The 12,500-nt window shown below is 44.5% G+C and overlaps 1 protein-coding gene across 1 annotated transcript in view; it reads right to left on the reverse strand.

Annotated features, from left to right (window-relative positions):
- The window catches only part of LOC123504187 (atrial natriuretic peptide-converting enzyme-like), a 108,676-nt gene extending 98,737 nt beyond the window's left edge, over positions 1–9,939 (reverse strand). The window contains 1 exon segment of the mRNA XM_045254531.1: positions 9,197–9,939. Coding sequence (XP_045110466.1) covers positions 9,197–9,757 — 561 coding nt within the window. The 5' untranslated portion in view covers positions 9,758–9,939.
- Positions 9,940–12,500: the final 2,561 nt, after the last annotated feature.

Genomic DNA, 12,500 nt, shown 5'->3' on the forward strand with positions numbered 1-12,500 from the left:
AGAAAAAGAAAGAGATAGGAGAGAAAAGGATTCTGAGCACGTTACGATACTTCTCTCTCACTGACTTCCCCACTCTCAGTCTCTCACTCTTCCCCCTCCCTCCCCACGAACTATCTCTCTTTCCTCCTCTCCCCATTCCTCCAATCTCAGCACCACCCTGTAACGCCGAAACACTCAGGCATTCCTATCACCAATCATTAGGCGAGGAGCTCTCAACAACAACAAGAGGGAGACTGCCTTGCCGGGAGACGTAGCTAGTCAAGAATGAGATAGCGATCGAGCGAGCAAGAGGGTACGCATGTCAGACGAGAGAACAGGAGACTCAGGAAGACACAAAGCACTGAAGCTCAAGGGTATCTTAGTAATAGCACTGTTAAACACTTATGGGGGTTTTATACCGAGGAAGCAAAGGTTGTGAGTGAATAATAGAAGGTGGTGGAGGTATTGTCAGGCAGATACAGAAGTTATGGAGTAAATTGGAGTTATTGTTGAGCTGTACCTCCGGCTAAGCACTTGTGGGGGTCTTATACGAAGAAAGTTGAAGAGTAGACTGCACAGTAAGAGGTAATAAAGGTTTACTACTACAGAAGAAGGTTGTTTATATCGTAATACCCTAGAGAGAGAGAGAGAGAGAGAGAGAGAGAGAGAGAGAGAGAGAGAGAGAGAGAGAGAGAGAGAGAGAGAGAGAGAGAGAGAGAGAGAGAGAGAGAGAGAGAGAGAGAGAGAGAGGGGGAGAAATAAATAAGAGTAAGGAAGTCAGACACAGAGTTAAATACGGAATGGGAGGAAAAGAAAGAGGATTTAGATGGAAATGATATAATGAGAGAGAGAGAGAGAGAGAGAGAGAGAGAGAGAGAGAGAGAGAGAGAGAGAGAGAGAGAGAGAGAGAGAGAGAGAGAGAGAGAGAGAATGAAGGGATGAGCGAATATAGTTTTCCATACTTATTCTACTTTTTTATTAGTTTTCTGGTAAGTATGAGTCGGGCAGAGCAGACCACCGGTTAATTAGTTGCTCCAGAACCAACGACGTAAATTTAATGAGTTTTCATCGCGAATTATGGAAAGAAACAAAAAAAAAACAAAAAACAAGGGAGGAGGATTATGATGACGAGAGAGAGAGAGAGAGAGAGAGAGAGAGAGAGAGAGAGAGAGAGAGAGAGAGAGGCTATGCTACAATACAATTACGTAATAAGTGATGAAGAAGAGAAAAAGAATTAGAGAGAAAAGAAAAACAAGAGGAAGAGAAGGAAGAGGAAGAAGGGAAGAGGAAAAACAAAAACAAATAAAATCAATGTATAATGAGAAAAGACAATAAAAAGAGGAACATATGATGATAATTGAAAGAGAGGAAGAGGAGGAGGAAGAAGAGGAAGAGGAGGAGGAAGAAGAGGAAGAGGAGGAGGAAGAAGAGGAAGAGGATAGAAAGGAGAGGAAAGAAAACAAGAAGAGGAAGATATAATGAAAATCGAAACAGGGGGAGTAGGAAAAGGATGAGGAGGAAGAAGAGGAGAAGGAAGAGGAGGAAGAGGAGGAGGAAGAGGAGGAGGAAGAGGAGGAAGAGGAGAAGGGAGGAAAGAGAGGAGAAAAAGCGGTGGTGGTGAGGAGAGAATATCGATTAAAGGTAGAGAAGCGTAACTGGGAGGCCGTGGTGTGTGACGCTACCTCTCTCTCTCTCTCTCTCTCTCTCTCTCTCTCTCGTCCTCTTCCTCTTCCTTCTCAACCTTTTTTTCCCATTTTCCTCCTCCTCCATTTTCTCTTCCATCTCATCTATCCATTGTTCTTCTCCTTCTCTTCTTATTCTTCTCCTTTCTCTTCTCTCCCCTTTCTTTATTCATATTTTTATCAAGTTTTCCTTCTTATCCTCTTTTTTTTGTACTGTTTTTTGATATGTTGGTGTTTTTTATCTTCTTTTCTTCTCTTATTCTTGTTTTTCTAATCTTTCTCTCGTTTTTCTATTTTTCTATTCTTTTTTTCATCTATGCTTTTATATTCCTGTTCTTGTCATGCTTTCCTGGTCTTCCATGTCCTCCTTCTTCTTCTTCTTCTTCTTCTTCTTCTTCATCTTCCTGTTTTCCTATACGTTACTGCTCTCCTTGTCTTTCTCTCCTTCTCTTTCTTCTCCCTCTCATTTTCTTCCTTTACATGTTTCATTGATTTTAATTCTCAACCTTCATTTACTTTTGTTTCCTTTTTTCCTTATTTATTGCTACTTTTCTTTCCCCTCCTCCTCCTCCTCCTCCTCCTCCTCCTCCTCCTCCTCTTCGTGTATGACTTATCTCCCATGTTTTCCTCCACTTGCCTATTTCCATTTTTCATTACTTTTATGGCCCAGAGAAGGTAAATATGTCAATACGAGGCCTTGCTGGAGAGTAATGAATATGCTAAATGGTTACTCCCACCGCCGCCACCGCCTCCACAACCTCCATCACCGCCACCACCACCACCGCTGTTACCACCGCCACGGCCACTAGCGCCACCACGACTACTGTTGCAATGGCTAATCGTACTGTTGCTCTTGTTGTTGTTACTGTTATTAGTGTTATTGTGTTGCTACTGTTGCTGCTGCTACTGTTACTACTACTGCTACTACTACTACTACTACTACTACTACTACTACTACTACTATTTTGGGTTCGTAAGTAGTTTTTAAGTTTATAGTACTATGGTTAAAGCTTTTTCTACTACTGCTACTACTACTACTACTACTACTACTACTACTACTACTACTACTACTACTACTATAACTGTTCCTAATTTTGCTTTGTAGTTCATTTTATATTCATAGTACCAGTATTAAAGGCCTTACCACTACTACTACTACTACTACTACTACTACTACTACTACTAAAACCACCACTTTTACACTACAACTTACTGCACGCTTCACAATACCACTACTACCATCACCGTGACCACTACCACCCAGTCACACAGTAAATAATGTATGTAACAACGCATAGTGCCATTAATTCATATATCAAGCATGTGGTAAGTGTGCGGCGGCGTAAACCAAGGCCCGTTATAGTGATGGATTAGTGCTGGAAACTCGTACTTTATGCCTGAAGCCAATACGCACACAGGAGGCTCGAGGCTACACTACAGAGGGAGGTGTGTGGGCAGTGTAATGTGTGTGGCCTCTGAAATAATCATGGGGTTAATGGCTGAATGAATCACTACCACTGACATGAGGGTTTTAATTATTACTACTGTTACCCACTACTACTACTACTACTACTACTACTGCTACTACTACTACTACTACCACTACTACTACTACTACTATTATGAAGTTTAGGTTACTGTTGGTAGTATTGGTGTTAGTAGTAGTAGTAGTAGTAGTAGAGTAGTAGTAGTAGTAGCAGATATGTAAGTAGGTAGGAAAGTAGTTTAGTAAGTAGTAATTAACAGCAGTAACATCATCAGCAACAGTAGAAACAGCAGCAGCAGCAGTAGCAGAAGCAGAAGCAGCATGAACATCACCACAAGTAGAAACAGTAGCATCATGAGCAACAGTAGCAGTGGCAGTAGTAGTAGTAGTAGTAGTAGTAGTAGTAGTAGTAGTAGTAGTAGTAGTAGTAGTAGTAGTAGCAGTCATTACCTTCCCCTAGAGGAGTTGGACACATGTAGGTCACAACGCTTCTATGGGAGGGGACTTCAGGACTTCGTGTTGTATGATTGTGGGAGAAAACATTGAAGTGTCACAAGGCTGGCGAGGAGGACTGGAAGTTTCCCAATCTGTCAGTGTCTGTGCAGAGTGGTTGGGGAAGGCAGTGAGGGCGCGAGAGTTGGGAAGTAGAGAGGCAGGGAGAGGCAAGGGAGAGGCAAGGGAGAGTCAGGGCTCAGGGGAGAGGGTTGATGGAATGTGAGGGTGGGAGAGTGGATGGGAAAGAGGGGGGAAGGGGGTGCCAGTGGAATGTCAGACTGTAGGGAAGCAGTAGATGGTGTAAACATATAAATTTTTGTCGTCGTTTGTCAAAAAAATTGCCTACGTGTGTGAAATTCTCTGTCTCTCTCTCTCTCTCTCTCTCTCTCTCTCTCTCTCTCTCTCTCTCTCTCGCCCTCACACCTACTCGAAAACACACAACTAACTAAATTTTGCGACTTTTTTTGCTGCATTTAACAATTTACCATAATAATTTGAAAACGCTTATCTTAATTGTATAATTTTTTCACGGTTGATTTTTTCTCTCTTCTCTCTCTCTCTCTCTCTCTCTCTCTCTCTCTCTCTCTCTCTCTCTCTCTCTCTCATACCTTCTTCCATACATACCTGTCATTCTAATCACTGCTCCATTCATCACCAACAAAACGAGCACAGCCTCTCTTCATACTCCCAACCTGTGCCTCTGTAATTTCTGTCTTTCCCAGGGCCGGACAAGCCGTGGGAGGAAGGGTGAGGGTAGAGGAGGAGAAAGAGGACGGAGAATCAACGAGTACACGCAAGACAATGATGCAAGAGACACAACACTGCAAGAGGGAGGGAAGAGTTTCATTAATCTCCTGAGTATTACAAGTCATCTTCAATTCCTCAAGGTGACCGCTTTCCTCCCGCTACGACTTATTCAGTGTCTGCAAGGATATGTGAGTCTGAGGAAGGAAGCAGTGTGGTGTACAAAGACCGTTGTTTTATTACGTTTTATGAGTGTTTTGTGCTGTTAACTTAAAAGAGAAGGGTTGGATTTACATTTTTGTGTTATATGTAGGACGTGAGTTTGTGAGAGGGTGACGGAAATTGGAGGGAAGGAGGGAGGGAAGAGAGAAAGGGAATGTGTGTGTGTGTGTGTGTGTGTGTGTGTGTGTGTGTGTGTGTGTGTGTGTGTGTGTGTGTGTGTGTGTGTGTGTGTGTGTGTGTGTGTTTCAAAGCATATGACGTTCTCAAGTTTGTTATTTCTCTTCTATCTTTTCTTTCTGTATGTCTGTTCTTACCTCCTAGCTTCCTTTCTCCAAACGAGTGATTTAGGACAACAAACGGCTTTACAAATGCAAGGGGAACAACGGGAATCAAACACACACACACACACACACACACACACACACACACACACACACACACACACACACAATTACGGCAATGACTTTCTTTACCAACGGTGTTATTAGCATGTGAAATACGCGTCCAATTGTAATCATGCAGTGTGACAACTAATTCATTAAAGATTATGTGATATGTAATTGAGAGATGATCTGTGGTAACTAACATCACAAGACTAGCACTTCAGTAAATTGTACGTGAATGATTTTTTTTTTCATGTAAGGAAGAGAACCAGTCAAGAGTAAAACAAAAAAAAAAATTGTCCACTTGAGTGCTGGCTCTCTACAAAGAAAAAAAGCGTCAGCCAAAATTAGGGAGCAAATGCCTCGATTCCTCCCTCTTAAAAGAAGACAAGAATGAAGATGTATATTTTTCCACCTGTTGTATTTAACCTCTTCACTTCTGGGACACATTTTTACCTTGGGATTAGTATACAATTAGACCGTTTTATTATCAGGAAGGGTCTATGGAGTTCGTATTATTAACGGCCAGTCTTTACTATTTTAATCCCTCCCCACATGAGTTTCTGCAACTGCATTAAATCACCAGATAGTAAGCAGAATGAATATGGAAACGCGTCATGGTACTGAAGTGGTTAAGCTGAAATGAATGATCTCCTAAACCCACTTCTAATTTACACTATACCTTTTACTCTTTCGTCTTAAATGAGCATGTTTGTAAGTAAGTAGCTAATCAAGTATGTGTCTTTACCGTGTTGACATTGAAAACGACAGCTCACTTATACCTTATATTATCTTCCCTTATGCTATCCTCTCTCATATCATTCCCTACCCACTCACCACTCCACCATTCCCTCACACTGCAACTCTTACATGTCTCTTCTTACACCTTTCCCTAATACTCCACCTGCCATCCTATTTTATACTTTTCGCTAACCCTCAATCCGTCCACCTGTCCTATTCTTACACTTTTACCTAACCAGTAACAGTCCACCTGTCCTGCTAACCCCCACCTGCCATCCTATCCATACCTTTCTTTAACCCTCAATCCGTCCACCTGTCCTATTCTTACACTTTTAACTAACCAGTCACTAGTCCACCAGTCCTGCTAACCCCAGCTTGTGTACCTGCCCCCGCCGAGTCCCTGCGCCACAATAATCACGCCCAGGTAGTGTATTGTGCCGCACTTTCCCGCGGGCGATGCAAAGTTCGCCTCATTAAACCTCTCAATCACCATTATTGCAAAATAAAATTAGCGTTTCGCTCGGTGTGTTCCCGACGGGTTACACCGGCAGCAGAAAATTACTTGCACGGAATAATGAGCCGTTTGGTCTGCCGTGGCTGGGCTGCCGAGAGGGGCCGTCTGCAGGTGGAGGATTGTGGGGGTGCGGGAGGCGGAGGGCAGAGGAAGGTGATGGAGAGGAAGCAAGGACGAAGGGAAGTGCGGGGGAGAGAGGAAAGAGGCAGGACGTGGGATGGAAGGAAGGAGAAGGAATGTAGTGATGTGCCTTGTGATTTTGCATCGCTCGTTGGTGTTTGTGGTGGTGGTGAGAAAGAGGAGGAAACCATAAAAAGATTAATGAATGAAAAATGAGATACATAAAGAAAACAATGAAAAAAAAGGAAGGAATAAGGATGTGATATAAAACTAGCAACATTTTAGTCTGATTGGTGGAAAATATATGAAATTAATTGCTCCTCTTCCTCTCCCATCCTTTTCCATCCCAGCACACACAATCCTATCCGAGTGTAGCCCCATCTGGTGAGTGGCAACGGAGGAACCCACAGCAAGACTACCTCAAAGCATCACTAACACTCGAGATTGGGAGAGGCAAGCGAGGAGATGCATCCTGTAACTAAAATAACCTTGCTGAAGAAAAACCCAGCACCTTAACCTTCCTATTTTTACCTTTCAATCTCTCCTTCCTCTCCTTCCCTTACCTCTCCACATGCACTCAAGCCAGCCAAGCCACAACCAAGTCACCACCAAGCCAGTCACTTCCTCATCCAGCGGCACTTCACTGTTCATTGTCATCCGCTTCTTGAGTTTCCCTTTTCACCACTCTCGTTTTCGTCACGCGCGGCTCGAGAAAATTTAGTCGAGACAAGAGGAATTTCACAAACTTTTAGACTTTCTTGCCGCGTCGTTGGCCCCTAATAGTGCAAAAAGTGGCGAGCGGCTTGACAGAACCTGAGATCTAATTGCATGCTGCGGCCTTTAAATCCCAGAGAGAGAGAGAGAGAGAGAGAGAGAGAGAGAGAGAGAGAGAGAGAGAGAGAGAGAGAGAGAGAGAGAGAGAGAGAGAGAGAATGTCATTAGTGTGTGTGTGTGTGTGTGTGTGTGTGTGTGTGTGTGTGTGTGTGTGTGTGTGTGTGTAATTAAAGACAGCACATTACTCTGGAAAGTGTTGAGAATTACTGACAGGGAATAAAAGAAAGAAAAAAAAAAAGAAACTAGGTGACTGCAAAATTGGCTAGCGAAGTGAAATTGGTGCACAAACACACACACACACACACACACACACACACAGAAAGAAAACAGAAGAAAAAAATCAAGCAAATCCTGTCCCTACAACATACACGGAAATTAAATAAAAATGACGAAAAAAAGAAAGATGAACAGTAAGAGTACAAAAAATAAATAAATAGAACAAAATAAGATAAAGAGGGAGAGAGCACAGAAAATCACAGGAAAGTACCAAAACACCCTACCTTTCCCCCTCTCTCTCTCTCTCTCTCTCTCTCTCTCTCTCTCTCTCTCTCCCTCCCCATCCTTGACACCTGCCAGCTGTCCCTCCAACACAGTTAGGACAGCACACAACCATCTCTCTGCTTCCTCTCTTTCTGGTTTGCACGTTACCATGTTTCCCTTCTGCCGGCGACCTTCACCACCCTCCCGCTGCCAGTGACATGGAGCACGCGGAAGGGAGGCTGCAGTGTGTGGCGCTGAGAGTAGACGGGTATGTATAGAAAATCCCGGTGCGTGTGTCTGTGTGAGGTAACAAAGAGCACGGGGTAATGTCTTGTGGTGGTGTTGTGAGGAAGTGTTGCTGTTTATGTATTTGAATTGTATTGTTTTTCTACGATGTTTAAATGTTTATCTGTTAATGGGTGGGGAAAAGTGGGATTTTTCAGGGTGTGTGATGAAAGATAGTCGTAGAAAAGAGAGGAGGGTTTCGAGAGGTTTTAAGCTTGTCTTCTTTTAAGAGGGAAGCATGAAGACATTTACTCTTCTGTTTCTCTGTTATTGGGTGGGGAAAAGAGGGATTTTTCAGGGTGTGTGATGAAAGGTGGTCGTAGAAAAGAGAGGAGGGTTTCGAGAGGGGTTTTAATCTTTTCTTTTAAGAGGGAGACATGAAGACATTTGCTCCCTAAATTTGGCTTCTCTTTCTTCTAGAGAACCAGTACCCAAGTGGGCCTTTCTTTTAATATCTTTTTGTCCTTGGCTGGTTCTCTCTCTCCTACATAAAAAACCCAGCAGAAAGGATGGAGAATGAGAGATTATTGTGGGGTTTACTGTATACTCCCTGTTTTTCTGTCTGTGAGTGAGCATGAAGACCACGGAAGCGACTACTATTACTACTATACTATTGCCACCACCACCACCACCATTGCTGCTGATCCTGCTGTCGGTGATGCTAGTAATGATATTCTGAAACCTTGTTAACCAGCGTCAGTTATTACATTATCAAATCGTATTAATCTAACATTATTACCACCGCCCCATTACCGCCGCTATGTTGCGTTACTCAAACTTATTAGGCGAGCTAGCTTATGTCTGTGTTTCCTTACTATGTGTTGATGTGTTGTGTGTGTGTGTGTGTGTGTGTGTGTGTGTGTGAAAGAGAGAAGAGAGAGATAGATAGATAGATAGATAGATAGATAGAGATAGAGAGAGAGAGAGAGAGAGAGAGAGAGAGAGAGAGAGAGAGAGAGAGAGAGAGAGAGAGAGAGAGAGAGAGAGAGAGAGAGTATAGCATCATCAGGGAAGCTCCAGGGACCCAGTAGGCCTACACGCTGCCGTGATTAGCCTTATTTTTATAATTTTTTCCAGATAGGGGTCGGTAATTAACGAGGCAGATTTTTTAAAAGTTTCCGTAACCCTTAGCCGACTTCCTTCACACATGGAAAAAAAACAGAGAGAGAGAGAGAGAGAGAGAGAGAGAGAGAGAGAGAGAGAGAGAGAGAGAGAAGGTCCACCCACTCACCTTATCATCCACACTTCGATGCACGTGGGGCTTTCCTCCCATGGCAGCACAGCGACACACACCGTGAAGAATGGCCAACTCTCCTGCTGTGGGCTTTGGACTTTTGGCAGGTAGCGCCTTTGTCGTCTTGCTGCTGCTCCGCTCTGTGCCACTAGACTTCTTAAACTCCTTGGACTCTTTACCCTTCTCCAGCCTCTCGTATTTATCTCTCATGGGGTCGCGGTAAGGCGTGTCCACTATGTTCTTACTAAGGGAGGCGCGTGGGAGGCGGTCATAACGGCTGACTTTCACGCCTGTCCTGTCCTCGCGGTACTTGTCATTGTGCAGGACGTCTGAGGGCAGCTGGTTCACCTCATACTGCGTGCGGTCATAGATCTTGTCCACCGTGTCACTCACCAGCTGCCTCTTCTCGAAGCGGCCACCTCCCGTCTGCGCCACTTGGTCATGGTGGATCTTCTCATACTTGGGCGGGCGGTCTGGCTTGTGGCGATGACTGCCGCCGTAGGAGGAGCTGCTTGAGTACCGCTCCAGCTGCGCCTTCCCATTGGACCCTTCCTCCATGATGCGCTCTCGTTCACGCTCACCTCGGCTAATGTCACGCGCTCAACGTCTGTGTTTCTTCCCAACGATATACACTCGGAAGCGTGATCACTTTCTTCACGGGGCTCAACTTCTGTGGCAACGCTACAGTGATCAATAAATCCGTTCACAAAGTTTCAATATGTGTTCTCTCTTGTAGGAAATAAAGCTGTCAGACACAGAGTTGGGTATCACTGGCAGGCTGGGATGAAGGGGAGGGGAGGGGTAGTGTGGGCGAGAGTGTAGGAGTGATGGGGTAGAGGATACGACGAGGAATGGGTGGGGGGATGCAATGTGCGATGGCTAGTAGCTTTTCCGCAGCCTTGTGCAAATAAGCCGCGGGGCGCTGGCTTTGTACTGCGCTGCCTTAATCAATGGACTGTCTCCGGGGAATTAATTAGGGAACTAAGTCATTATTGCTAATTACAACAACTCGAGTCACATTAAAACCGGGAGTTAATTGCAATTCCTCATCAATTATCTCATTACGTCCCTTACGGCCGCCTCCTGCCAAGCGGACATGCTACAATTATCAATTTTCCACGCCCATTATTCACCATTCTGGCAATTACTATGGATGCCAAGTCGCTAAGTGTTAAGAGGACATGGAGAGGCCCCCACCAACCCACCAACCCGCCCGCGAACACACAGCCCGCCCACTAGCTCCTCCCTCCCTCCCACAGTGCAAACTCGGCCCGCTCAGTGTTGTGTTCAGCCTTTTAATCCTTCCTGGTCTATTGTTTTCGCGCTCTCGTCAGTGGTAGGGACCGGCCCGCCCTTCCCTCTCATTCCCTTTGACTTCCAGCGGATTGGTGAGAGCCCTCTATGGCGGCACGCTTCACAGAGAGAGAGAGAGAGAGAGAGAGAGAGAGAGAGAGAGAGAGAGAGAATTGGGGTGTCTGTGCGAATGTAAAAGTTGACAAAATTCATTCAAAACAAAACCGTTCTGCGTATCTTTTGTTTTATTTACTCAGTTTTTGTGTCTGTGTGTGTAAGTCTCTCTCTCTCTCTCTCTCTCTCTCTGGCTACTCATGGCCGACAAAGCATGGCTGGCTGGTAAACGAGGCGGGCGAATCTTCCTCCTTGTTTGAATTTCCACATCGTTTCACATCAAATATTTTTTTTTCAGCGATAAAGATTTCTCCTGCTCTGTACAGCACTATTAATCTTTCATAGAGGCTTATACGGGGAAGACCTCTCTCTCTCTCTCTCTCTCTCTCTCTCTCTCTCTGGTACTGCCACTGACGGTCTTTCAAAGGTCTCTCTCTCTCTCTCTCTCTCTCTCTCTCTCTCTCGCTTCGGTGACCAAGAGCTAACACAAATACTTTCTTCCTCACGTTTTCTCTCACTGCTATCACCCTCACCCCATCCACCGTCCACTGCACAACCTCTCGGCTCCCTTACCTTCCTCTTCCCTCCTCCTCCTCCTCCTCTTCCTCTCTGCCTCCTCCTCGACCTTCATATCATAAACGGTACTTTTCGTCTTCAAAAGTGCGAGATTCCACACTCATTAGAATCTCGTTTGCAATTTTCACCATCACTAACGGGTCTTGGGCTCGCGAGAAATGTGGAGTGCTTAGAAAGAATGGTGTGGGTAGAGTTACGCATTTTTGTAGCGATGGATGGAGGAATGGAAGGGGAGAGAAGCATGTTGGGAGAGAAGAGAAGGAAGAGGAGGAGGAAGAAAGGAGGAGAAAGGAGATGAGCGAGAGAGGAAGGTGAGATCCGTTTTGTCTGCTCAGTAAGTAGATGATGATGCTTACATGGGAGGTGTGTGTGTGTGTGTGTGTGTGTGTGTGTGTGTGTGTGTGTGTGTGTGTGTGTGTTTGTGTAGCTATCTCATGGTGTGTGTAGCACTCTTTTGTTTGGATGATAGATCTTTTTATGAGAATTGTGGGAAGCCGCTAAGATCCATTTCACATTTGGGTCACGTGCACACACACACACACACACACACACACACACACACACACACACACACACACACACACACACACACACACACACAAACACACATACAGGAATAGCCAACTGTGTTAATTATTCTAACAAAGTGACATTTAGTTTTTGAGGTTAAATGAATTATCACTAAGTAACGCACAGTGAGCAAAGAAACCACGTCATGCAAGTAAAATGAATGTATGTACTATGTATGAGTATGTTGAGGTAACAGTGGTGGTAATGGTGGCGGTCTTGTATCTGCATGAGTGTATCTAGTGAAGGTAATGGATGGTTCACTCTTTCATCTCTTCACTGGTAGACTGTTCCTTAATTTTGACTAACTCTTTACTTTTCTTTCATGGAGCCAGCACTCAAGTGGGCCTTTTTTTCTAATATTTTGTTGCCCTTGGCTGGTTTCTCTCCTGCTTGAAAAAAAGACACAACTCATTACCTGTATCTGTTTTTATCTCCTTTCCTGTGACTTGAACTGATTTGGTGGAATACTGAGACATCCTTGAAGATAAAACGACTTCTGCTCAATATATCTTCATTAACTTTTCCCTCTATCTATTTATTTATTTTGAAAAACAGCAATTGAAATACGAAAGCTGAACCTCCATTACGTATCGACTTACTCTCAGAATCGTGATTGAGGATCGAGTGGGGAGACCCGTGAACCAGACCACCACCACCACCACCACCACCACCCCCAACCTAGCCACTACTTCCACCGCCTTCACCATTATCTACTATTGCTACCACCACTACCACCACCATCCCCAAC

Source organism: Portunus trituberculatus, chromosome 15, assembly GCF_017591435.1.
Source record: "Portunus trituberculatus isolate SZX2019 chromosome 15, ASM1759143v1, whole genome shotgun sequence".
NCBI classification, from domain to species: Eukaryota; Metazoa; Arthropoda; class Malacostraca; order Decapoda; family Portunidae; genus Portunus; species Portunus trituberculatus.